The sequence below is a fragment of the Onychomys torridus genome, chromosome 1 (genome assembly GCF_903995425.1).
Source record: "Onychomys torridus chromosome 1, mOncTor1.1, whole genome shotgun sequence".
Classification (NCBI taxonomy): Eukaryota; Metazoa; Chordata; class Mammalia; order Rodentia; family Cricetidae; genus Onychomys; species Onychomys torridus.
In genome coordinates, this window is record NC_050443.1 from 80,411,063 (window position 1) to 80,436,934 (window position 25,872).

General features: G+C 38.4%; 1 protein-coding gene across 2 annotated transcripts in view; it reads left to right on the top strand.

The window, feature by feature from the left end:
• The window catches only part of Fchsd2 (FCH and double SH3 domains 2), a 213,222-nt gene that overhangs the window by 100,357 nt on the left and 86,993 nt on the right, over positions 1-25,872 (top strand). For both annotated transcript variants that reach the window (XM_036187261.1, XM_036187271.1), the window contains exons 7-8: positions 3,613-3,667; positions 4,870-4,998. In XM_036187261.1, the coding sequence (XP_036043154.1) occupies positions 3,613-3,667; positions 4,870-4,998 (184 nt within the window). The remainder of the gene's footprint in view (positions 1-3,612; positions 3,668-4,869; positions 4,999-25,872) is intronic.

Below are 25,872 nucleotides of genomic sequence, written 5' to 3' on the forward strand. Positions count from 1 at the left end.
GAGCTTGGTTTGGGGTCACTTGAGACTCTTCCTCCTCCACAGTAGAATTGTGACTTGCTCTTATGCAGCTCTTAAGCAGGCACCCACAGCTTCTCTGAGTTCATGAGTGCAGCTGCTCTATCATGTCAGTCCTCTGTCTGCAAGAAATTTAAACAACTTCACCTCATAAAAAATTAATAGGCACCTAAAATTGAATTTAGGTAAAAATAATGGTACATGAATTCTCATCACAGTTTTTAATTACAGGAAAACATTTAACATTTTCCTAATTACATTTTTTGGTTTTATTGTTCTATTTTTTTAAGTGTATAATTATTTTATGTACTTCACTGAGTCCATGTTCTCCCTAAAAGGTTTTTTATTTAATTCATTATTATTGTTGTTGTTGTTATTACTGTTTTGTATGTAGATGTAAAAGAGACAGAGCAAGATTACAAATAGTTGTCAGCTGTCATGTGGTTGCTGGGAACTGAATCCAGGTTACCTGCAAGAACAAGTGCTCTTACCTGCTGATCCATCTCTGTAGTCTTGACCTGAAACTTTTAAATTGGGAAAATCTCCTCAGACATAGTGGGCTTTATGAACTTATTTTTTAATCTTTCATGGAGTCTAGACCTGAGAATTCTTAGATTTGAGAGCTTATGTAAATACCTCAGGTAGCCATGATGTGAAAGGTGAAATGAAACATTGACTGGCTTCCTGAGAGGTCTGGCTGACTTCCTCGTAGAGCTTAGGTGACAGCTGAGTACCCAGAGCTGCCGTCATGGCTCAAATGCAAAGCAAGACATTTTAGGTCAGTTTGCAACTTCTCTAGAAATTAAGTTAACTAAAAAGTAATCCAGTTTCTTCATTCATTCACTCACTGCTCATTGAATTAGTACTTTATTTTGGGTATTGTGAGTATAGAGATCAGTATAATAAAGTAAGCTTTGTGCCCTCAAATTTGGATTCTAGAATAAGAGCATTTATTTAAACATAACTTTATGAGTGATTTGTTTATTCACAGTAAACTCAAAGGAAATAAAGTGCCTAAAATCACTCATTTAGTAACTATTTATAGAAATAATATGAAAACACTAACAAAAGCATAGAAGATGAGGAATAATATTTCATAATGATAAGGGAAGCCTTTATAGAAACAGTAATGTCTGAGCAGGATCTTAAAGATTAGCATGATTTTTCTAAGTAGAGAAGGGAGTATCAGGAAGGGGGCATGAAGACTGAACTACAATATTGAGAGACAATTTGACAGATGGTGATAGTCACTGTAGGAGAGGGATACAGTTGAAGGAGACAGTGAACTCCATTTTAGAGGTATAGATTCTGAAGAGCCAGTTAGACACAATGGCATGTGTGTGTTTGGTAGGTAGTCAGATGTTTGCTCCTGCATGGCATTTTTTTTTTTTTTTGAGACAGGATTTCTTTTTGTAGCTTTGGAGCCTGTTGTGGAACTCACTCTGTAGCCCAGGCTGGCCTTGAACTCACAGAGAGCCGCCTGCCTCTTCCTCCCGAGTGCTGGGATTAAAGGCATGTGCCACCACCACCCAGCTCCTGCATGGCAATTTAGGACCAGTGATCTTCCTTTGAGGGTCATTTGCTCATCAGATGGCAGTTAATAAGGATATGAGCTTATATATGATTAGATATGAACTTGAGTTTGGAAACCTCAATAACATGAATTTTTGAAAGGTAGATGGTAAGGAATAGTGAACAGCATAGTTTATTTTATAGTGTATGTTTATAAAAATCTTGTCTACTTTTTGTAAGACCTGTCTTTGAGGATAAGTACTGTTTTTCTTTATATGTATGTGTGTACATGTGTATGCAAGTACACATGCATATCTGTGTATGTCTGTGAGAGGACCAGAAGAGAGTTTTCAGGTGTCCTCCTCGCTTGTTCTCCACCTTAATTTTTTTAGACAGAGCCTCTCCTTGAACCTGGGGCTCACTGATTTCAGCCAAGCACTTAACTAACTATGCCATCTCCCAAGCCCCAGATAATGCCTTCAAAAATTATATTTATGTATTTAATTATCTTGTGTGTGGGTACACACAGGCATGCCGTAGTGTGCATGTGGAGGTCAGAGTACAATTCAAAAGAGTGTGTTCTCTGCTTTCACTACATGGGTCCTGGAGGTGGAATATCAGACTTGGCAGCAAGCACTTTTACCCACTAAGCCATCTGAATAGCACCTTGCCATGTAGTGCCTTATTTTGTCACTAGTATTATTTTAATACTACTCGAGGAATATGTGCAGATTAGCAAATAAAGCAGAAGTCAGAAACTTAAAACCTTGTATTGGAAGATCTAGGTACAGCCTGTTTGGATAATGTCCACAGAAAAAGGAGAACTGAAAATATTTTAAACCAGTCTTTCTTATTCTAACCAGGTACTTCCTTAGCTTAAATTCTTTGACCTTTGTTTTCTGAATCAAATTAATAGAAATTTGATTAGTAAAAACAAGCCCCATGAAATATAAACATGATAAGGTTGGAAATAACCATAGTCAAGAATATCTTAAGTTTTGTTTGTTTTAATGCTGTTGATTGATCCTAGGACTTTGTACTGCTAGGCAAGTGCTCTAGCCATAAACTTAAGTCACCTACAAGAGACCCTTTTTTAAAAATAAGCAAACGAACAGTGGAGAAGGGTTAGGGAAAGTGCATGTTTGTCCCTGGATATCTTCTCTCTTTTAAGAGTTGCCTTTGCTACTCTTTGAGACTGACTACTTTGTTTTCCAATCCCAAGTGGTCTGAGACTACTTAATATTGAGGCATAGCTGCCAGCACATGTGTTGAATTCTCCCATGGCAATCACCATGACACTGAAGTCAAGACAAACTTTGCAACTTCAGAAAAATCAGTGGTCATGGGGTCTTACTTATTCACTTAGTATTTGGCTGTTGACTTTTTTCTGTGTGGTTATCTCTAGTCTTTAATACACACACACACACACACACACACACACACACACACACACACACACATATGCCAACACATTTTTATTACTAATAGTTATATTATGGTTTCTTTCGAAAAATTAAGGGTACCAATACTGAGTGAAACATGACTAAATAGAAAAATCAGAATCACAGAGGGCAAATTCCAAAGGACTTCTTAGTAATATCAGAATACCTTTAGAAGTGAAGGGGAGGGAACACAGATTGGAAAGCAAACTTGAATAACTTATTGGGACAGGATGTCCCAGAGCCTGTGGATTGCATTCTGCTATTGTCCCAGCTTGTTAAATACAGATAAAGGCAAATAATTATCACTCTTGGTTTTCTACCCTTTTTTAATTTAATTTAATTTATTTTTTATTTTTTGGTTTTTCAAGACAGGGTTTCTCTGTGTGGCTTTGGTGGCTGTCCTGAAACTTGCTCTGTAGATCAGGCTGGCCTTGAACTCACAGATATCTGCCTGCCTCTGCCTCTGGAGTGCTGGGATTAAAGTTGTGCACCACTACTACCTGGCTGGTTTTCTACTTTTAACATAGTTTTAGAACAGTGTCTTGGGTGTCTTGAAAAAGTCATTTAAAATTAAGTAATTATAAGGTAATTTTACTATATAGTCTACAATCTTTTTAAATATGCTTTTCTGTTTTTATTATAGGTCTAAACTTAGTCTTTTTCAATCAAGAATCAGTTTACAGAAAGCAAGTGTGAAGGTGAGTTTTTGAACAATATATGTCACAAATGAGAAGCTTCTTGACTCCTAAATTAAACAATTGAATCTATCAAGGGTTGAGGTGGGTTATTACCTTGGAAAAGCATTTCAAGGTCAATAACCCAAGCATGAGCTCTCTTTCCCAAATCTTGGGATTTCCACTTGGCTGTCAACACTTTGAGCACAGCTTGGTTTTCAAGACTACTTTAGGGATAGGTTTCTATCCTTATGTGCATGTATATCCTTGTCTCTTAATTCAGAGATACAATACAAAGACTTTAGGAAGTACTCAGAATCTATTTCTCTTTGTCAGAGACCCTTAGCAGGCCTCTGGACCAGATGCTAGTAAGTTTTCCTTATGGGCCTTCAAATTGTAGAATACCTATAAGTAAGGTGGTAAGTTGGCTTTCCTGTGAGGCTCTCCAACAGATGGCAGTTTTCCTGGCACATTAGGAATTTTTAAACAGCTTTTAGACAGTGAGTTAGCTCAGCAGGTAAAGACTTCTTCAGCCAAGGCTGATGATCTGAGTTCAGTTCCCAGATCCTACATAATGGAAGGCAAGAGCTTACTTCCCCTGTGTTGTCCTCTAATAAGTGTGCACATACTGCCAACACATAAAGTATTTAAATAGTTATTAAAAACTATTTTCTAACTCTACTAGGTTTACCAGTGCTTTGGGTGGTAATGTATTTAATTTCAAACACATTTATTTTCATACCTGAATAAAAGCTTCAGAAGCATGTTAAATATAATTAAAATACTTTAACTGTTATATAGTGTTCTCTATATATGAATATGTACCCATAAGCTTTCAACCATATGTTTTCCTGAACAAGACCAACACATAATGACAACATCAGTTGACATCAACACAGACAAGGGAAATTTCACACAGTCTCAGGTCTTCAGTGGCTACTAAGAGAGAGTGAATCCTTTATACATAAGATTTTTTTCTACTTGGTTCTTTATTTGTGGTGAGATATCATTCATTAATTACCAGTCCCCGTATCATTCTTCCTTGTCAGGGTCTTGTTTATGTAGTCTAGTTTAGTCTCAAAGTCAAGGTCTTCCTGCTTCAGCCTGCCAAGAGCTGGGTTTACAAACATGTGCTTCCATGCCCCTAAGAGTAGTAGTCATACATGTTTTGCAGTGTAATGTCAGTTTGCATTAATTTTTTGTTTTTGTTTTTTACTGTGTTGTAGTTAAAAGCCCGGCGATCTGAGTGTAATTCCAAAGCCACCCATGCAAGGAATGATTACCTTCTTACACTAGCAGCAGCAAATGCACATCAGGACCGCTACTATCAAACAGATTTAGTTAACATTATGAAGGTAATGCATTTGTATTTGTGGTAATTTTGCTTCATTAAGAATAAAACCAGCGGGGCTGGGGATTTAGCTCAGTGGTAGAGCGCTCACCTAGCAAGCGGAAGGCTCTGGGTTTGATCCTCAGCTCAAAAAAACAAAAAAAAACCAAAAAATTAAAACAAACAAACAAACAAAAAAGAATAAAACCAGCTCATGAACTAGGTATTGAGCATGAGAGATTGAGTTATAGTATTATAGTTATTATTACTATTTGTTTTTGTTTTTGTTTTTGTTTTTTCGAGACAGGGTTTCTCTGTGTAGCTTTGCGCCTTTCCTGGAACTCGATTTGGAAACCAGGCTGGCCTCGAACTCACAGAAATCTGCCTGCCTCTGTCTCTCAAGTGCTGGGATTAAAGGCGTGCGCCGCCACCGCCGCCGCCGCCGCCACCACCACCACCACCACCACCACCACCTGGTGTATTATAGTTATTTTATATTTTATTGGAATGTACTTGCTGTTGTTTGGTTGATTTAGTTAGTAACTTTGAACTGATTTTTAGTGCAAGAAACTGTTTAGGGCTGGCATTAAAGTTTAGCTGTTTACCTGGCATGTGTGTGAGGCCTAAGTTTGATCCATAACACCACAAAATGAAAGAAAAAACAAAAATGTTTAAACTCAAATAACAGTAAAAGATAATTATATTGTTTTTAGCCACTATTGATGTACAAGATAGAAGATGGGTATATAAGATGAAGTAATAACTCTTGACTTGGGGAACTGCTTCTGACCAATTTCCTGAGACTAGAGTCAGTGGAATCAATAAAATATTGAAGATGTGTAGAACTTCCAAGTATCTTCTCAACCACCAGAGATGGTTCAGGATAGGTGCTTGTTTGTTTGTTTGGTTGGTTATATTCTTATTTTCTGAAAAATATTTTAATAAAAGTAAATTTTATAAAGTATACTTTTATAAATAATTGTTTTCATGAAAAGATATATTTTATAGGGTATTTGTTATGTAAATTGAATTTCTTTTTGTTTGGTTTTGGGTTTTTTATTGATTTTCTTTTAATTTTTAAAAATTAAGTTTATTTTAGAAAACTAATACTTTAGGGCTGAGTATGTGATTCAGTGGTGGAACACTTGCCTAGCATGTGGGAGTCCCTGGGTTCAGTTATCAGAATATTAAAGAAAAGACATGCCTGTTATTGGTAGTGCCCACTGTATTCGTGTATGGTAGTTGGCCTCTGAGAAGCAGCAGACCTGATGCAGAGATCTGCAGATGCTGTGTTTACCAGGACTACTGTAGTAGTAGCACCGCCTGGATGAGGACAAGGTGTGTCTCTATGGAACAGTTTTGGCTGTCCTGGAATTCGCTGTGTAGACCAGGCTGGCCTCAAACTCACAGAGATTCGCTTGCCTCTGCCTCTCAAGTGCGGGGATTAAAGGCATGTTAAAGGCATGCATCACAACCACCCGCCTTGGTTGGGTTTTTGAGACAGGGTATTGCTTCATAGCCACTGGCTGTCCTGCAACTCACTCTGTAGACCAGGCTGGCCTCAAACTCAAAGATTTACCTGCCTCTGCCTCCCAAGTGCTGGGATTAAAGATGTGTGCCATCATGACAACAAACAGAATTCTTTATTATAATTTTAACTATCAACTGTGCTTTTAATTTTTTTTAAATTTAGATATAAAATTTTTAAATTTTATCTTAAAATTGTACATTAATATGTGATTTTGAAGTATTGGACAAACAAAAGAAAATATCTCATGGTTATATAAAGATATGTTGGGTTGGGGATTTAGCTCAGTAATAGAACACTTGCCTAGCAAGCACAAGGCCCTGGGTTCGATCCTCAGCTCAAAAAAAAAAAAAAAAGATGTCTACTCTGAGTATGAGTGTGAAATGTAGCTAGAATGGACTACAGATGTGTCCCCAGACTACATTTTGGTCATTCTCCAGCTATACTACCTGTATTTTTTACTTCTGCTGTAAAGGACAGGGGGTAGAAGAGGAGAAAAGCATTTTTTTAAAGATTTATTTATTTACCACGTGTATAGTATGACTGCACACCAGAGAAGGCACCAGATCTCATTACAGATGGTTGTGAGCCATCATGTGGGTGCTGGGAATTGAACTCAGGACCTCTGGAAGAGCAGCCAGTGCTCTTAACCTCTGAGCCATCTCTCCAACCCTAGCTCTGATTTTTAAAAAAGGTAAATAGTAATTATCTTAGGGTTTCCATTGCTGTGAAGAGATACCATGGCCATGGCAACTCCTATAAATGAAAATATTTAATTGAGATGGTAGCTTACAGTTTCATAGGTTCAGTCCATTATCATTGTGGGGAGCATGACAGTGTGCAGGCAGACATGGTGCTAGAGAAGGAACTGCTACATATTAATATGCAGGCCACAGAAGTAGATTGTCTAACTGGGAGTAGATTGAGCATAGGAGACCTCAAAGCCCACCCTGCTCCAGTGACACTTCCTCCAAGGCCACACCTACTCCAACAAAGCCACATCTTCTAATAGTGCCACTCCCTTTGGGGGCCATTTTCTTTAACTGCCTCAGAAATCATACCTTATATATTAAAAATTGAAGCTACATCAAAAAACATGATCTTGGGGCTGGAGAGATGGCTCAAAGGTTAAGAGTACTGGCTGCTCTTCCAGAGGTCCTGAGTTCAATTCCCAGCAACCACTTGGTGGCTCACAACCATCTATAATGAGGTCTGGTGCCCTCTTCTGGCCATGCAGACACAGCACTGTATACATAGTAAATAAATAAATAAATCTTTAAAAAACAAAAACAAAAAAACAGAAACAAAAACAACCATGATCTTAGTAAACCAGGAAAAGTACAACATGTTGGGGGCGGTTGGCTTTGCTCTATCACAAACAAAGGGGGAATTAATGGGCTTGATCAGCTGTCCAGTGATTGGTATCTTTGAGCTTAACTTTGAAGTCTCCATGTATGTATTTTATCAACATTAAGTAGATTGTTCACTAGGGCACCAAATTGCTTTGAATGAAGATGGGCTTCCTTTTTTGTTCTTTTTAAATACTATGAATAAATACATTTTTGTCAGGCACGGTGGTGCATGCCTTTAATCCCAGTACTTGGTAGACATAGCAATTTCCAGAATATCTAGGCCTGTGTAAGGAGATTCTGTTTCAGTGAAAAAGAAAAAAAAAATCCTCATTTTCTTCCTCATGCTAATTGTGTGACCTGCAGGATTGGAAAACTCAAACTAATCATGCTTTTAGCTACCTAGTAAATTTTTATCACTGAATTCACAGTAGTGATTATACACTTTTTTGAAGGAAATCTCTCTTTTTTATAAATAGATGTTATGATGATATGGCCCCATTTAGGATCTTTGGTGTATACATGTGTGTTTCAGGGGTGTGGGTAGTAAGATGAGTGCTGTTGCATAACTAAATTCCTAGCACATGGGAGGCTGCGTCAGGAGGACCCTAAGTTTGAAGCCATCCTTGTATATATAACCTGGGCTATATATTGAATCTCACAAAATTATATCTAAACAAACACGCATGTATATGCAGATTCCTTAGAAACAGGATTTATTTAGTTAGTTAACCATATGCAATTAATAGTCACAGTATGGTAGCTACTGAGGTAGGTTGTGAACAGAGGCAAAGACAAGTAGAACACTTTTCAGACTTAAAGATCTTAATCTGGAGCTAGAAAAGGGCTCAACAGTTAAGGGCGCTTGCTTCTCTTCCAAAGGGTCTGGGTTCATTTCTGCAATTCTATTGCTAGCTCACGACTGCCTATAACCCCAATCGCAGAGGGTCCAATGCATTCTTCTGGTACGTGCAAGCCCATGCATGCACTCTGTACATGAACAAACAGGAGCATACACACATATACGTAAATAAAATAATTTTTAAAAAAAGATCTCGACCCTACTGGTGTGGTGGCACACGCCTTTAATCCTAGTACTCTGGAGGCAGAGGGAGGTGGATCTCTGTGAGTTTAAATCCGACCTGATCTACAAAGTGAGTTCTAAGACAGCCAAGGCTACACAGAAACCCTGTATCAAAAAAAAAAAAATTCTATGAAAGATGTGTATATAAAAGTGATATATATGGGGTGTATATGTTCATTTGCATATGTGCACATATGCATGCAGGGGCTCATGCCTATATGTGCATGAATATGAAGGCCAGAGGTCAACATTGGGTGCCTTCCCAGCTCCTCTGGATCTTTCTTTTTGAGATATGGTCTTTCACAGAACCTGGAGCTCATTGATTTTTCTAGGCTGGCTGGCCAGTGCACTCCAGGATCCATTTGTCATTCACCTTCCCAGTACTGGATTATAGAAGTACACTGCTGTACCTGGGTTTTTACATGGGTGTAGAGAATACAAACTCAGGTCCTCATGGTTATATTGCAGGCACTTTACCTACTGAACATTCTGTCCAGCCCTTCTAACTGGTTTTGTTAGAATAATAAAGTCATTTACTGCTAGAGGATCTTGGTCAATAATGTTTGTTATCTGTTATTGCTTAATATTGCCCTGAGGTTTTCTTGGTCACTTTATAACTGTCCTTTCTTATTAACTTTATTGTGAGTATAGTTCATAGTTCATTACTTATGTAACACTCTTAACCATCAAATAAAGTGAAATTTCAACTTAGTGAATTGAGATCATTTCTTTTTATCTATAGCTAAGGAATAAGCGGTCCTAAAGAAATTTTTCAGTAGCACATTCTCTATCATAAATAAGATGTAGAACTAGTCCAAAGGGGCACTCAACACTGCTCGGGTGTTCTTTCTGCATTTCTGTAGTTAACATTTCCTGTGAACTTTAACAATTATTTCAGAGTTTTTCTTCAGATTTACAGTGTTATACTTAAACAAGTGACCCCCCCACCCCCGTGAGTGTGCATTTGTATGTGTGTGTATGTGTGTGTGTGTGTGTGTGTGTGTACCTTATTACAGTGATCTTGATGTCTGTCCTTGAACTTGAGGTTCTCCTGCCTCAGGATTTTTGAGCCCAGGATTACAGGTGTACACCTCCATGTCTGGCTTTTTTTTTTTCTAAGTTTAATTTTTTTCTTTCTTTGACTGTGGACATAGTTCAGAGGTACATAATTTTTTCTTTGACTGTGGATATAGTTCAGAGGTACAGTGCTTGTCTAGCACAATGCCCTGGATTTGCTACCCAACATTGAGTAGCAGGGTGCTTTCTTCTCTTATCCCAACCCCAACTTCTTCTGTTTTTCTTGTTTATGTAGGTGTGTGTGTGTGTGTGTGTGTGTGTGTGTGTGTGTGTGTGTGTACACGTGCACCTGTGTACTCACATGGAGAATGCAGGAGAATGTTGAGGGTCTTCTGCCTTACTCACTTGGGGCAAGATGTCTCATGGAACCAGGAGCTAGGCTGGCAGCCAGTAAACCCTGTGATCTTCCCGTGATCCCTCCCTCCCTCCCCATGTGCTGGGGATTTGAACCCAGTTCCTTCTGCTTGTGCAACAAGTACTCTTACCTATGGAGCAGCTTCTTAGCCCTTTCTCACTTTCATTTCACCTTTAGCCCTTAGTAGCAGCAAGTGTTCTACCTTAGTAGAACAAGTCCAGAAAGGCCTAATTGCTGGGATTTTATAACCCTTCCTAGCAACCAGTGTTTTAGCTGCCAAGCTTGAGGTGTCTGAGACTACTAGCCCTAAAGACTTGACAGTTCTTGAAACTCCACAACCAGGGCCTGCAGTTTCTCTTCTTTGGTTGTTTTCTCCTTCTTGAGCCTCGGTGCTTCATTCTCTCTCTCTGTTTCTGCTGCTCCCCTAGTTCCAGCTGCTTCTCAAGCTGTTCTGCTGCTCTTAGACTATGATGGCCGGCACAGTTGCCACCCTGGGGGATGCAGCTACATTGTTACCTTTTCACTGCCTCTGTTGCTGTTGGCCACCAGCCTTGCAGTTTCACCTGTTTTTAAATTCTTTGTTTTATTTATTATTGTGTATGTGTGGAGGGAAAGAGAGAAAAAAAATGTGTGTGTGCATTTGTGTGCATGTCATAGCACACATGTAAACTTGTCGAAGACAGAGGATAACAACTTGTGATTATCCTGTCTCTGCCTTGTATAAAGTGGTAAGATTACAGATGTGCACTACCATATCCAGCTTTTAAAAGTGTGAATCTCACCGGGTGTGGTGGCACACGCCTTTAATCTCAGCACTCAGGAGGCAGAGGCAGGTCGATCTCTGTGAGTTCGAGGCCAGCCTGGTCTACAAAGTGAGTTCCAGGACAGCCTCTTGGCTGTCCCAAAGAGAAGCCCTGTCTTGAAAAATAAAATTAAAAATAAAGTGAATCTTCAGGATCAAACTCAGGTTATCAGGTTTGTGCCAGATTGTGCTGCAAGCATTTCTACCTGCTGGACCTACTCAGTGGCCCCTGTTTTGCCATTGCTGCAGCTCGCCTGCCACCTCTTCAGCTATCAGGGAGCCAGCTAGTCCATTATTCCCGCTGTTTGTTGTACTGGCTACACTTTGTCACTGCACCATGGCCTCTGCTGCTGCTTTCTTTGTGGTACCAGCTAACTAACTGCTGAGATAAGAAAAGATTACTCAAGAGCAGGCTTTTATTGGGCCTGATGTTGATAGCATCAGGGAAGACAGCATAGGAAAGTGTCTCCCAGTTTAGCCAAAGACTCCTTGTACAGCTAGAAAAGAATTGCTTATACCAATCCCAGCACACCTCTCAGACAGATGAAGGTTTTATTTACATCAATCATAGCATTGCCTTTTTTGCATTGGTGACTAGTATTGGTGCCTCTGTTAGTCAATCAAGGGGACTCCACCTTTGGGTTAGGTAGAAACAGTCATAGTGTCACCTAGAGTGCACTGAAACATGATAGGAAAATGTTCGGTGCAAACTGTCTGAAATAGTCTTGGCTGGAGCTGTGCCTTCAGGAGCCAGACTAAGCAGCTGCTGTTGTCATGTAGTTTCCTCAGAGCAACCATGGGAGTTGCAAGCACCTGGTGCTGGCTTAAAGGTAGTTGAACTGGCTGTTTGAGTGACAGGATCTTGGGGGGTGGGGTGTAGAATATTTTTGTTTGTTTAGCTCAGGGCAGCCATGGTAACAGTAAGCTTTGAGCTTCACTGTAGGATGATCCCATGGGTCAATTGTAAGACTCAATATCATTTATTGATCTTAGCTTGCTTCTTTTGAGAGTGATAAAAATTCATCCTGTACTCCATGTGTCTTGTTTTCAGATCTCTTCCCTTGGGTTCCTTTCTGAGAAAGACTTCCCTGACCTCCCTAACCTGTTGATACCTACCTCCCATGAAATGGCTTAGCTCATCTTGCTTGCACTGAGAGCCTTGGTTTTACATGTGTTTCCATGATAAGCACCTTTTCCCTCTCTTCTATGTATTCCCCAAGGACAGTAGTTATATTTGTTTTACTTTAGACTTGCTAGAGCGGTATATGAGTCCTACTCCATGTTAAATATTTGTAAATTAATACTTACTATACAAAGAAATGAGCAACCAATCTTATTTTAATCTTCAAAAGATAAATCATTCCCATTTTACAAATGAGGAAATTAGAGCCAAGGCTTGGGTCAGTGCTGTGATGTTTTTCTGACAGAAGGGGTGGTGTCATTAACTGAGCAGGCACAAGGTTCTGGTTTTGATCCCTAGCATGTGGGAAAAGTAAAAAGTTGTAAACATAAAACTTGCTGTTTGGACTTCATTTATTAAATATAGATAATTCTGAATTATCTTTCTTTTTTGGCTTCTGCAAAGAGCAAATGAGTGGGGTTTATCTATTTTTTGTTATTGTTATTCCTGAAATTCTAATACATTTTAACAAGTCTTGAAATTTTTTGAGGTGTGTGTGTGTGTGTGTGTGTGTGTGTGTGTGTGTGTGTGAGAATGTGAATAAAGAGTCTCAGCACCTGGGAGTGAGTGGAGCAACTATGTGGTACTCTAGTATTAGTACCTTACTTTAGTATAGTAAGTCTCACTATATTAGGTCTACTATTTACTTTTAAAAGGTTTTAATTTCTGTAATAGTTTCCAAATAGATGTCAATATGCTTGTTTAGTTTACCAAATATAAGAAGTTCAGTGAGGCCAGGTGGTGGTGGCGCACGCCTTTAATCCCAGCACTCAGGAGGCAAAGGCAGGCAGATACTTTGTGAGTTAAAGGCCAGCCTGGTCTACAGAGCAAGATCCAGGAAAGGCGCAAAGCTACATAGAGAAACCCTGTCTCGAAAAACAAACAAACAAACAAAAACAAAAAACAAAAAAAGTTCAGTGAGGTCTTGTTAGAATAACAGCAAGGAGGTAAATCAGTCTCCAACATCATAGCATGTGTTATTATCTAGTAACCTTCTATGTTTTTTCCCCATACTTTAGAACCTCCTTGATAGCAAAAAGTAATATAATAAATAGTATTAATATAATAAACAGTGGTATACTGTGAATGTCCTGGTTTCTAAGCAAATTGTAAACTAAAATTATCAAATACTCACTGCAAATTCTGTCATCTTAATTTCTCTGTAGAATAAGATCACATTGATAAATTAATATTTAGGTTGGGGATTTAGCTCATTGGTAGAGCGCTTGCCTAGCAAGCACAAGGCCCTGGGTTCGGTCCTCAGCCCTGTAAAAAACAAAAAACAAAAAACAAAACAAACAAAAAAAACCCCTGTGAGATATAAATATTTAGTTGTTTTTTCCAAGGTATACTTTTTATTCATTATGCCTGTGCTGATTAGACCAGCTACTGAATATCTTGCTCTGGGTCTGCAGGGGAATTTTTTTGTTTGTTTTATTTTGTTTTGTTTTTCTTTGTGTAGTTTTGGTGCCTGTCCTGGAACTCACTCTGTAGACCAGGCTGGCCTCGAACTCACAGAGATCCACCTGCCTCTGCCTCTGGGATTAAAGGCATGTGCCACCGACACCCGGCCTTTTATTTGTTTTTAACTTCAACTAAAGTAAGCAAAAACTATTGATAGAGTCTGGAAATAAGATCACTGATCCCATTTTATCTATAGAAAACAACTCAGCTAGCTGAAGTGAGGCAGCTTGTCCCCTTTCATGTTACTTTTCATAGCATGTTCTTATGTGCTGTATAAGCTCTTTTTTCCTTCCCCCACCCCAGAAACTTGTGTGATATTTCCTTTGTGTTTGGATGAAGAAGGAAGTAGGTGAGAGTAGAAAATATATCAAATATTGGTCTAATGAAAGACTTTAAAAGCTTAACAATCTTGAGGTTTTACTTATTTTTTTATTTATTTACTTTATTATGTATACAGTATTCTGCCTGCATGTTTGCCTACAGGCCAGATCTCATTACAGATGGTTCTGAGCCACCATGTGGTTGCTGGGAATTGAACTCAGGACCTCTGGAAGAGAATCCAGTGCCCTTAACCAGTGAGGCATCTCTCTAGCCCCTAGGTTTTATTTTTAAACCAAATTTGTCTTCAATAAAAGTTAAATAGGGGGTTGGGGATTTAGTTCAGTGTAGAGCGCATGCCTAGCAAGCGCAAGACCCTGGGTTTGGTCCTCAGCCCTGGAGGAAAAAAAAAGTTAAATAGAATTGTCCTGGTTGGTAATTGGGCAAAAGAATAAAAGATAAGCAACTTTTTTTTTTTTTTCTTTTTTGAGGCAGGGTCTCATGTAGTATAGCCTGGCCTCAGATTCACTGTTTAGCTAAGTCTGGCATTGAGCTCTGGATCCTCCTGCTTCCCCCTCCCAAGCTCTGGGATTACAGGTCTACATCACCACATCCTGCTGTAGACTGTGTTCTTGTTGTTTGTCAAATGAAGAAGAAAAGTATTGATGTACTTTTCTTTCTCTCTCTCTCTCTCTCTTTCTTTCTTTTTTCCTTTTTTGGTTTCTCAAGACAGGGTTTCTCTATATAGCTTTTGGAAGCTATCCTGGAACTCCCTTTGTAGACAAGGCTGTCCTCGAACTCACGGAAATCTGCCTGCCTCTGCCTCCCGAGTGTACTTTTCTCTTCTTGCTCACCATCAACCCAAAAGTCTTTCTCAGTTGCACATGGATTGTATAGCTCATCTATTTTACTTTAGTTACACCTCTTCTGATCTCAAATGAGGCTCCCTCAGGTGACTCTAGGCTGTGTCAGGTTGACAGCTGAAGCTAACCAGGACAGTCATCAACCTTGCTGACTATTTTTCAACAGCTTCCTTCATGATTATACTCAGTTACTTATGAGTTAGTTATACCTTCATTTGTGTTCTCGATTTTTTTAGTTGGACCCTATAATAAAATGACTTCTTTGTTATGGTATCACCATTGACAAATCATAAACAGATGACTGTAATAGTGGTAACAGAAAAAATTTTTATTACCAGAAATAGATGTTAGATTGCATTTGGCCTACAGGCCTTAGTTTGCCAGCTTTTGTATAGAAGTTTAAAAATTGTATGATGTTGGGATTGGGGATTTAGCTCAGTGGTAGAGCGCTTGCCTAGCAAGCTCAAGGCCCTGGGTTCGATGCTCAGCTCAAAAAAAAAAAAAAACAAACAAACAAACAAAAAAAACCCGAAATACTACTAGTACAATGAGAGCTTTCTATGTGATTCCTTCTAGACCGTCTCCTTCTTACCTACTTTGTAACTATTATTTTGACAGAATATGGTCTTTGATGGTATGATATCCTGTTACATTCACAAGTTGGTTTTTTTCTCCATTTTATATTGAGATTCATCCATTTGGACTTTAAATTTTTGCTTTGCTATATAGTATTTCATTGTGGATCTATCATAAGTAAATTGTTATACCCATGTCCATTGTGTGCCACAAGGAAGGAGAGAGACAGCACTCACAGGTTCCAAAGTATTTCATAAATCACCTCATAAGCAGAGTTGCTGATTGATCAGGGCTGCAGGACAAGGATTTGGGAGCCTTGCTTTTCTTGACAGCTTGGAGCAGGGGCAGGAGCATCGGGATTCAAAGATTAGGGGCTTCCGCTTTGTGTTTCACCATTGTCAACCAATGCAGAATGTAAACTTCTCAGTCCAACCAATCAGATTCATTTGTTCTTTCTGTTCCTAGAAACAGCTATAATGTTTTAGGCAACTAAAGGGGCATAACAAACTATTTCTATTGTTTAAGGAGGAGGTTGGTGAGCTCTTGGAAAGTTCTCAGCTCCTCTAAGGCTTGGGAATCTGAAACTTTGTTTCAGCCTACAGATAAAATGGAGTCTGGCCTGGCAGTGGTGGCACATGCCTTTAATCCCAGCACTGGGGAGGCAGAGCCAGGCAGATCTCTATAAGCCCGCCTGGGCTACCAAGTGAGTTCTAGGAAAGGTGCAAAGCTACCCCAGAGAAACCTTGTCTTGAAACCTCCCCCCAACCCCCCAAAAAAATGGAGTCTGAAGTCAAAATGGCAGTACTTAGGACAAGGTGCTTTTGCCTGTTCCTTTTATAACCCACTCATTTGCTTAATGGAAATTTAGTTGTTTATTGCTTTGCTTTTATAAACAATGCTGTCATCCTTGATCTTGATCATACCTCATGATAAACCTGTACAAGAGATTCTTGACAATATACCTAGAATTGGTGTGTGTTAGCAGCTTTACTGAAGAGTGCTAGATTCTGTTACTGAATTACAATACTTTTCCCTTACCGGTTAGCATTGTTTGTGTATTACTTTCAATGTAGCAAGTGATTGAGTCTGTACTAAGTGATAGACACTAAGTAATATGGAGATGAATTGGTCATAATCCATATCAATGTCTCTGGAGTATCCCCAATGGGGCTTATGGAATATAAATAGTTTTTTGGTTTTTTTTTTTTTTTTGGCTGTAGTGGTTATATTATGAGTAGCTCCTGTGACACAAAAAGAGAAAATGAAGATACTTCCTGCCATTTTTTTTTTAAATAAACATCTAAAGCAGTTGTCTTAAATTATTTTCTGAGCAAAACAGCTTTTTAACCTGTCTTACAGAGAATCTTTATATTTCAAGCAAATAAAAGGAAGATTATGTGGTTAAAAATTGTGATCCTCTCTCCTCTTGTGTTCCTCTGCTTTCTACAAATCCCAATATAGCCTTCCATTTCTTTTCCTGTTTTCCAAAGCATCTTGTGTAATTCCAGGGTTCCTTGAAATATAGTTTGAAAACAATTTGGTTTGGGGTATTTTTTTATTCATTCATTCATTTATTTATTTGAGGCAGAGTCTCTCTGTGTAGTTTTGGCTGACCTGGAGCTTGCTATACAGACCAACCTGGTCTCAAATTCACAGTGATCTGCCTGCTTTTGTCTCCCGAATACTGGGATTAAGACCATGCACCCTCACACCCATCTTGTTTTTAATTATGTGTGTGCACGTATATGTATTTTGTGTGGGGGTTTGTACACATGAGTGCAGATGCCCATGGAGAAAAGAAGATGGTATTGGATCTCTTGGAGCTAGAATTACATAAGATTGTCAATAGCCTTACATGGGTACTGGGAATCAAACTTGGGTCCTCTGCAAGAGTAGTACATGCTCTTAACTACTGAGACATCTCTCCAATTCTCTTGGTTTGCTTGGTTGGTTTTTTGTTTTGTTTTGGTTGTTTTTGTTTTTGAGGTAGAGTTTCTCTGTGTAACAGCCCTGGCTGTCCTGGAACACGCTTTGCAGATCATTGGTTTAATTTTTATTCCAAGTTCTCATGTAGCCCAGGCTGGACTCAAACTCACTATGTAGCCAGTTTGACTTTGAACTCCTGATCTTTATGCTTCTTACCTGCCAAGTACTGAGATTACTAGTATGTGTACCACACCTTGTTGAAAATAAATGCTTTCCAACTCATAAGTTTCTTATAGATTGTAAGTTTTACCTGGACAGTTTCTTCCAGAATTATTTGTTTGTTTGTTTATCTATTTATTTGAAACATCTTACTATATAGCTCTGACTGGCTTGGAACATGCTATATAGACTATTGGCTCATAACTCACAAAAGATTTGCCTACCCATGCTTTTTGAATGCTAGGACTATAGGGATATGTTATTACACCCCAGATATTTTTTAAAGTAGTATCTTAAAATACAAATCAGAACATGTAATCTGTTCATATCCTCAAGGAGTCTGAGTGAGGGGCACAGAGCGGAGAAAGTATAAAACTATGAGAGTAGTATGTAGAGTGGCAGGGGTATAGGGACAGTACTTGCCTAGAGGGTCCCAGGCTCTGGATTCCATCCCCAGTTTCCCAAACCCAAGGTGGAAAGGAAAAGCATTAGAAATGAATTTTAAAGAAATCAGTTCTTGGGGTTGGGAATTTAGCTCAGTGGTAGAGCGCTTTTTAAGGCCCTGGGTTAGATCCTCAGCTTACAAAAAAAAAGAAAAGAAAAAAAGAAATCAGTTCTTTATAAGATAAATTTTGAATATTTCTGTCTTCCTTTGTTATAATTGTTTCCTAGCATAATGTAGTACATTTTTACACTCCATCTTTTATCATCTCATAATTCCATAGTTTAGAAGTCCAGGTGGACTTAGCTGGATTTTATGCTTAGGGCCTCTCTAGAATTAAGGTGTTGCCTGAGCTGTGTTATCTGGATATTCTAGGAAATAATCTGCTTCCAAGGTCCTTCACAATGTCAGAGTTCTCTTCCCCATGGTTGGATTTGATTTTCTTGTTTTCTTGATCACTATAGGCTGGGATCATTCTCAGTTGTTAAAGTTTGGTGCTCTATCCTTTATATAGACTCCCTCCATTAATAAACCAGCAGTAGCATGATAGATCCCATTCATGAATTTCTGTTTGCTGCCAGCTGAAGAAAACTCTCTGGCCTCTGTTGTAACATTCATCAGCATCATCTATCGATGCTCACAGGGAGCCAATTTCAGAGTTGTTGCATGATTCTGCCGCCTACATTGGCAATCTTGCATATATTTTTTATTAAATTATTCCTAAGAAATGTCGTTCAATGTTACAACAGCTGTTATGTTTTAATCTTTCCTTTCAATATTTTTTGCTAATGTCTAGAAATAAAATTGGTGTTTTTAGTTATTGATCTGTTAATATGCTACTCTGTTAATGTAACAGATCACTGCACAGTTTAGTGGCCTGAAACATAACACCATTTATTTTCGTCATATCTGCACTTTGGTTAGAGTCCAATAGGAAGAACCTATCTCTGCACCACTCTGTATCAGCTAGTGTGGTTCAAAGGCTAGCAGCTGAACTGCTAGCCTGGGCTGGCTTTCACTGATATTTGATGGTTGGTGCTGCCTTGTGGCTAAAACTTTTCCATGGATGTAAAGTAGAGTCTTTGTTCATGGATGGCTTCCTTTTATCTCTTAGGTTTTCTCACAATATTGTGGTTGGTTTCCAAATACTAATCTGAGGGAGGGAGAGAGAGATTTGGAGCAGATGCAGATAAAGCCAAGATCACCTTTTATGAAAGTCAGAGAGTTCTTGCAGTTTCTCCAATACATTGCTTCTGTTGAAGCAGTTACAAAGTTTGGTGTTGAAGGAACATATTTTATTTTACTTTATTTTATTTTGGTTTTTCAAGACAGGGTTTCTCTGTGTAACAGCTCTAGTTGTCCTAGACAGTCTTGGAATGCTCTGTAGGCCAGGTTGGCCTTGAACTCACAGAAATCAAACTCACAGAGATCTACCTGTCTCTGCTTCCAGAGTGCTGGGACTAAAGGCATGTGCCACCACCACCCAGTTCAGATTTTACTTTTTAATGGAGTCTGGTGATGCTACAGAAGTACACATATAAACAGAATATTGTTTTAGCTACTTTTGACAAATATAGTCTGCCATATGACCTTGTATCCTGTAGACTTTCTAATTGTGCTTATGTGTTTAAGTAACTTTTTATGTGGGCTATACAGTTTTCAGTGACCATGTTCATGCTGAATTAAATAATGTAAAAGTAATTTTATAGCCAGTCAGTGGTGGCGCACGCCTGTAATCCCAGCACTCAAAGTCAGAGGCAGGTGGATCTCTGTGAGTTCGAGGCCAGCCTGGTCTACAGAGCTAGTCCAGGACAGGCTCCAAAGCTACAGAGAAACCCTGTGTCGAAAAACAAAATAAACAAAAACAAAACAAAACAAAACACAAAAATGATTTTATATTAAAGAAAATTTTGAGACTGGAGAGATGGCTCAGTGGTTAAGAACACTGGTTGCTCTTCCAGAGGACCTGAGTTCAATTCCCAGCAACCACATGGTGGCTCACAACCTTCTATCATGGGATCTGATATCCTCTTCTGGCATAAAGATGTACATGCAGATAGACCACTCACACACATAAAATAAATAAATAAATATTTTTAAAAAGACAATGTCTTTTTCCTAATCTGCATTTTTTTTTTTTTAGTTTTATTGCACTGGTTAGGATGCTCAGTATAATGCTAAATACAAGTAGTGAGTGAACATACTAATATAGGATGTTTTATGAAATCAAGAAAACTAACTTTTAAAAAATTGTAGTAAAATACACATGACATAAAACTTTGTGTTTAAACCAGTTAAGAAAATGATTGATTCATTGGTGTTAAGATCATGCTCATTGTTATGAAACTATTAGAGCCATCTACCCCATGACTTTTTCATTTTCCCTAACCTAAATTCTAGTCATTGGAGAGTAACTCCCCTTGCTCCAGCCTCTGCCTATTATTATTTTGTTTGGATAAATTTGACTACTTTAAGAATCTCATGTAAGTGGAATCATATGGTATATGTTCTTTTGTGTCTGGCTTAATTTGCTTAGCACAGTATCTTCAAAGTTTATCGATGAGTCTAGTGGCATGACTTAGTAGTCAAGTGCTTTCCTCAAGTGCTTCAGGCCCTGTGTTTGTTTAATCCTCTCACTGCCTCAAAAGAGAGAGACAGAGATTCCTTCATGCTGTAGTTTGTCTCAGTTTCTTTCTTTTTTAAAGCTAAATGATTTTCTGTTGTATTTACATATTACATTCTGTTTCACCTCTACACCCTTTGATGGATGGTACTTAAGTATTTGTTTGTTTTTAACCTTTGGGTTATTAGGTTTAATTATTTGAGAAACAACCATACTGTTTTTTGCCCAAGGGCTGTGCCATTTTACATTTCATTCAGTAAGTAAAGATAGCAGGTTTTCTGCATCTTTCTAGAATCTGTTATTTTATCTTTGACTTTCTTCTCACCTTCCTCTCCTCTAATTCCTTGTAAAAGCTTGACCATGAAAAATGTCATGACTGGAGTTGGAGCAAGGGCTCAGCTGTTAAGACAACCAGCTGCTCTTCCAGAGGGCCTGGATTCAATTTCCAGGACCCACATGCTAGCTAACAACTCCAGTTCCAGAAGATTTCATGCCCTCTCCTGCCTTCCTTGAGCACTGTGTGTATGTGGTGTATAGACACATGCCAAATACCCATACATAAAAATAAAACAATAAAATAAAATAGAGCTAAAATTAAAAACAAAAATAATATAGTGGCTAACAGTTTAGTTTTGTGCCACTACTTAGCTTCATGTCACTACTCCACCATTGCTTTTGACAAGAACTTTAAGTCCCTGAAAAAAGAAATTGAAGATGTCAGAAAATGGCAAGATCTCCCATGCTCGTGGATAGGCAGGATTAACATAGTAAAAATGGTGATCTTACCAAAAGCAGTCTACAGATTCAATGCAATCCTCATCAAATTACCAACACAATTCTTCACAGACCTGGAAAGAATAATACTTAACTTCATATGGAAAAACAAAAAACCCAGGATAGCCAAAAGAATTCTGTACAATAAAACAACCTCTGGAGGCATCATGATCCCCGACCTCAAGCTCTACTATAGAGCTACAGTAATAAAAACAGCTTGGTACTAGCATAAAAACCGACATGTGGACCAATGGAATCAAATTGAAGACCCTGACATTAACCCGCACACCTGTGAACATATAATTTTTGACAAAGAAGCCAAAACTGTACAATGGAAAAAAGAAAGCATCTTCAACAAATGGTGCTGGTATAACTGGATGTCAACGTGTAGAAGGCTGCAAATAGATCCATATCTGTCACCATGCACAAAACTTAAGTCCAAGTGGATCAAAGACCTCAACATAAATCCAGTTACTCTGAACCTAATAGAAGAGAAAGTAGGAAGTACTCTTGAACGCACTGGCACCAGAGATCACTTCCTAAATATAACACCAGTAGCACAGACACTGAGAGAAACAATCAATCAATGGGACCTGTTGAAACTGAGAAGCTTTTGTAGAGCAAAGGACACGGTCAACAAGACAAAGCGTCAGCCTACAGAATGGGAAAAAGGTCTTCACCAACCCCACATCTGACAGAGGGCTGATATCCAGAATACATAAAGAACTCAAGAAATTAGACATCAAAGTGCCCAACAGTCTAATTAAAAAATGGGCTATAGAACTAAACAGAGAATTCTCAACAGAGGAAGCTCAAATGGCTGAAAGACATTTAAGGAATTGCTCAACATTCTAATTATCTAGGAAATGCAAATCAAAATGACTCTGAGATACCACCTTACACCTGTCAGAATGGCTAAGATCAAAAACACTGAAGACAGTTTATGCTGGAGAGGATGTGGAGCAAGGGGAACTCTCCTCCACTGCTGGTGGGAATGCAAGCTTGTACAGCCACTTTGGAAATCATTATGGCGCTTCCTTAGAAAATTGGGAATCCATCTCCTACAAGACCCAGCTATAGCACTCTTGGGCATATACCCAAGGAATGCTCAATCATACCGCAAGGGCATTCGCTCAGCTATGTTCATAGCAGCTTTTGAAAAATTGATGTCAATGGAAACATCAGTAGAAAAGGAGATAAGCCTTAGTATTTGTTTTATAACAGTTTTGACCTAGTAGGCCTCCAAGAAGGGTTCAAAGATCTCCAGGAGCTTGTCAATTAATGTTGATAAACTTTTGTTTAATAAAAAGAACAGTTAATGGGTAAAAACATGCTATCAAAGGCTTGCTATTTTTATTTTCTATATAGCAAATACTGTAAGTACTTCTTTAACAAAGTAGTAAAATGAATGTTTAATGAATTCTTACCATGAGGATCTTAAAAATTAGAAGTAGACCTAAAGCATTAAAATCTGGGCCAGGTGGTGGTGGCACATGCCTTTAGTCCCAGCACCCAGGAGGCAGAGGCACATGGATCTCTGTGAGTTTAAGGCTAGCCTGGTCTACAGAGTGAGTTCCAGGACAGCCAAGGCTGTTACACAGAGAAACCCTGTCTCCAAAACAAAACAAAACAAAACAAATCTAAAAGCTTATAATAAGCCATCAATATTGAGATTTTTATTTTATTTAGGCTTTATTTTCTTATTTAATCCTCATAACAAGTCCATATGTACATAAATAATTCATTTCTATAAGTAAAGCTGCTAACTATCAGCTCTCTTTAGAATATAAGCTTCTTACTTAGATATTATGGCACATACCTATAATCATTGCACTCAAGAGGCTGAGACAGGAGAATAGTGAGTTCCAGGCTAGCTACTTGGCCCCCTAAATGAGAAGGGAGAGGAAGAGGAAGAGGAAAAGAATAGGGAAAGCTTTCTGTGAGACAGTTATTTTGTTTTATTTATTGTGTACCTAGTATCTAAAATTGGTGTAGAATAAATGGAATGGTGCTGGTTGCCTTCATAGAATTTGCCTTCATAGAGGAGTTAGCCTCTCAGCTTGACTTTGTATGATGAGTTAGATGTCAGCTGATGGACAAGGATGGGATCTCACAGAGTGGAGTCTTACGTGTAGGGAGTGAAAGTATACAAGAAAGTACTTGCTGACAGTGTTCACAGTAGTTTTTAAATTAAGTTCAGGGGCTGAGAGGCTGACTCATTGGGGAATATGCTTGGTACGCAAGCATGAGGATCCTACTTTGAATCTCTAGGACCCACTTAAAAAAATTGTACCTGGCAGCCCACTCCTGATTGTCCATTGCTGAGCAGCCAAAACAGGCAGACCCTGGGGACTTACTAGCCAAAATGGTGAGCTCCAGGGTCAGTTAAAGACCCTTTCTCAAAAATGTGGTGAAGATATCCAGCATCAACCCCTAGCCACACATACACTTAGACACACAGACACAGACACACACACACATTGAAGAAATTATTTGACCTTAAGGAGCAAATTTGTTGTTTTTCAAGATAGTTTTTCTCTGTAGTTTTGGCTGTCCTGGAATTCACTCTGTAGACTAGGCTGGCCTCAAATTTAGAGATTTGCCTGCCTCTGCCTTCTGAGTGCTAAGATTAAAGGCGGTCACCACTACCTGGATATGGAACAAATTTTAAGATACCACTAAAGCATGTTTTTTTTTGTTTGTTTGTTTGTGTGTTTTTTGTTTTGTTTTGTTTGTTTTTTGAGACAGGGTTTCTCTGTGTAGCTTTGGAGCCTGTCCTGGAACTCACTCTGTAGCCCAGGCTGGCCTCGAACTCACAGAGATTCACCTGCCTCTGCCTCCCGAGTGCTGGGATTAAAGGCGTGTGCCACCACTGTCTGGCTTAATGTTGTTTTCTTTAGACTATGATATTTTTCCATTAGATTTTATTATTATGGAATAAAGCACATTTTATTATGTTTCTGTATATAAACCATTTTCATATATTTGAAATTTCAAATTTTTTTTTATCATTTTATTATAAACCATTCAGGCTTTTTGCTATTTTCCTAGATTCTATACCAATTTTCATTAGTTAAAAATTTGAGGGCCTGGAGTAACATTGGTGGTGCCAGGCGGTGGTGGCTTACACCTTTAATCCCAGCCAGGTGGATCTCTGCGAGTTCGAGGCCAGCCTAGTCTACAAAGTGAGATCCAGGACAGGCACCAAAAACTACACAATGAAAGTCTGTCTTGGAAAAATAAAAAGAAATAAAATGGTATATGAACAGACCAAAATCTTTAACATTCTTAGCCACTTCTGGTGTTAGCAAGTTTTCTTAGCTTATCAGTCAGTTGTTAGTGTATCTTCCTCTACTGATGTTCATTTCAGGTTGGCTTAAAGAGGAAAAATCACTCATTTTTTCTGTTCTGGGGGCTGTTGATTGTGGTCATCAGACTTATTCAATGATGTTACAAAATACAGAACTCACAAATATATTTAGCCAAGTTTAAAACAATCCCTAGCCACAGACAAGGCTTGCAGCTGAGCAAAAGGCTTTGTTCTTGTAGAAGGAATCAGACTTCACTAGGTAATGTTTTACTTAGCATGGCCAATGAATAGATTTAAATTTTGTTCAGTCAAGCATTTAGACCTAAGAATTTTGCTTATCTATTATAGATAAATGGAGTTTGTTGAGCTCCATTTCACACTTAATTTAATGTTAAGGAATTTCAAATGTTTTCTTATTAAGTTAACCAGCACATGTCAGATTTCCTTGATTCTAAGATTTGAGCTTTTACTATTTTTTTTTTTTTTAAAGACAGGGTCTCACTGTGTATTCCTGGCTGGAATTCTGAGATCAGTTTGCCTCTACTGCTAAGTGCATGGGATGCACTGCCACACTAGCTAGCTTTTTAATGTTTTTAAAAATTAATGACACTTTCTATATTCTATAGTGTCTTAAAGAAAATAGAGTGTAATTTTGTCTAAATTTCCACTTTATACAACCTAAAGAGGAAGAAGAAAAGAAATGTAATACTCTTTAGACTCAAAAAATAAGGCAAATTATTCCTCCTAATTTTCTTGCACTCTTTCAAACATACTTTGCAAATTCAACTGGCAACAGGTGGTGGTAAAGCCTCATCAGCTTTTCTACACAATTATTTTTTTCAAAATCTAAATATAAACTTTATTAATGTTTCATATATTTCTTACATGTAGCATTTAAAAATTAATTTTTTAAAGATTTATCTATTTATTTATTATGTATACGGTATTTTATTTGCATGTGTCCTTGCAGGCAAGAAGAGAGCACCAGATCTCATTACAGGTGGTTGTG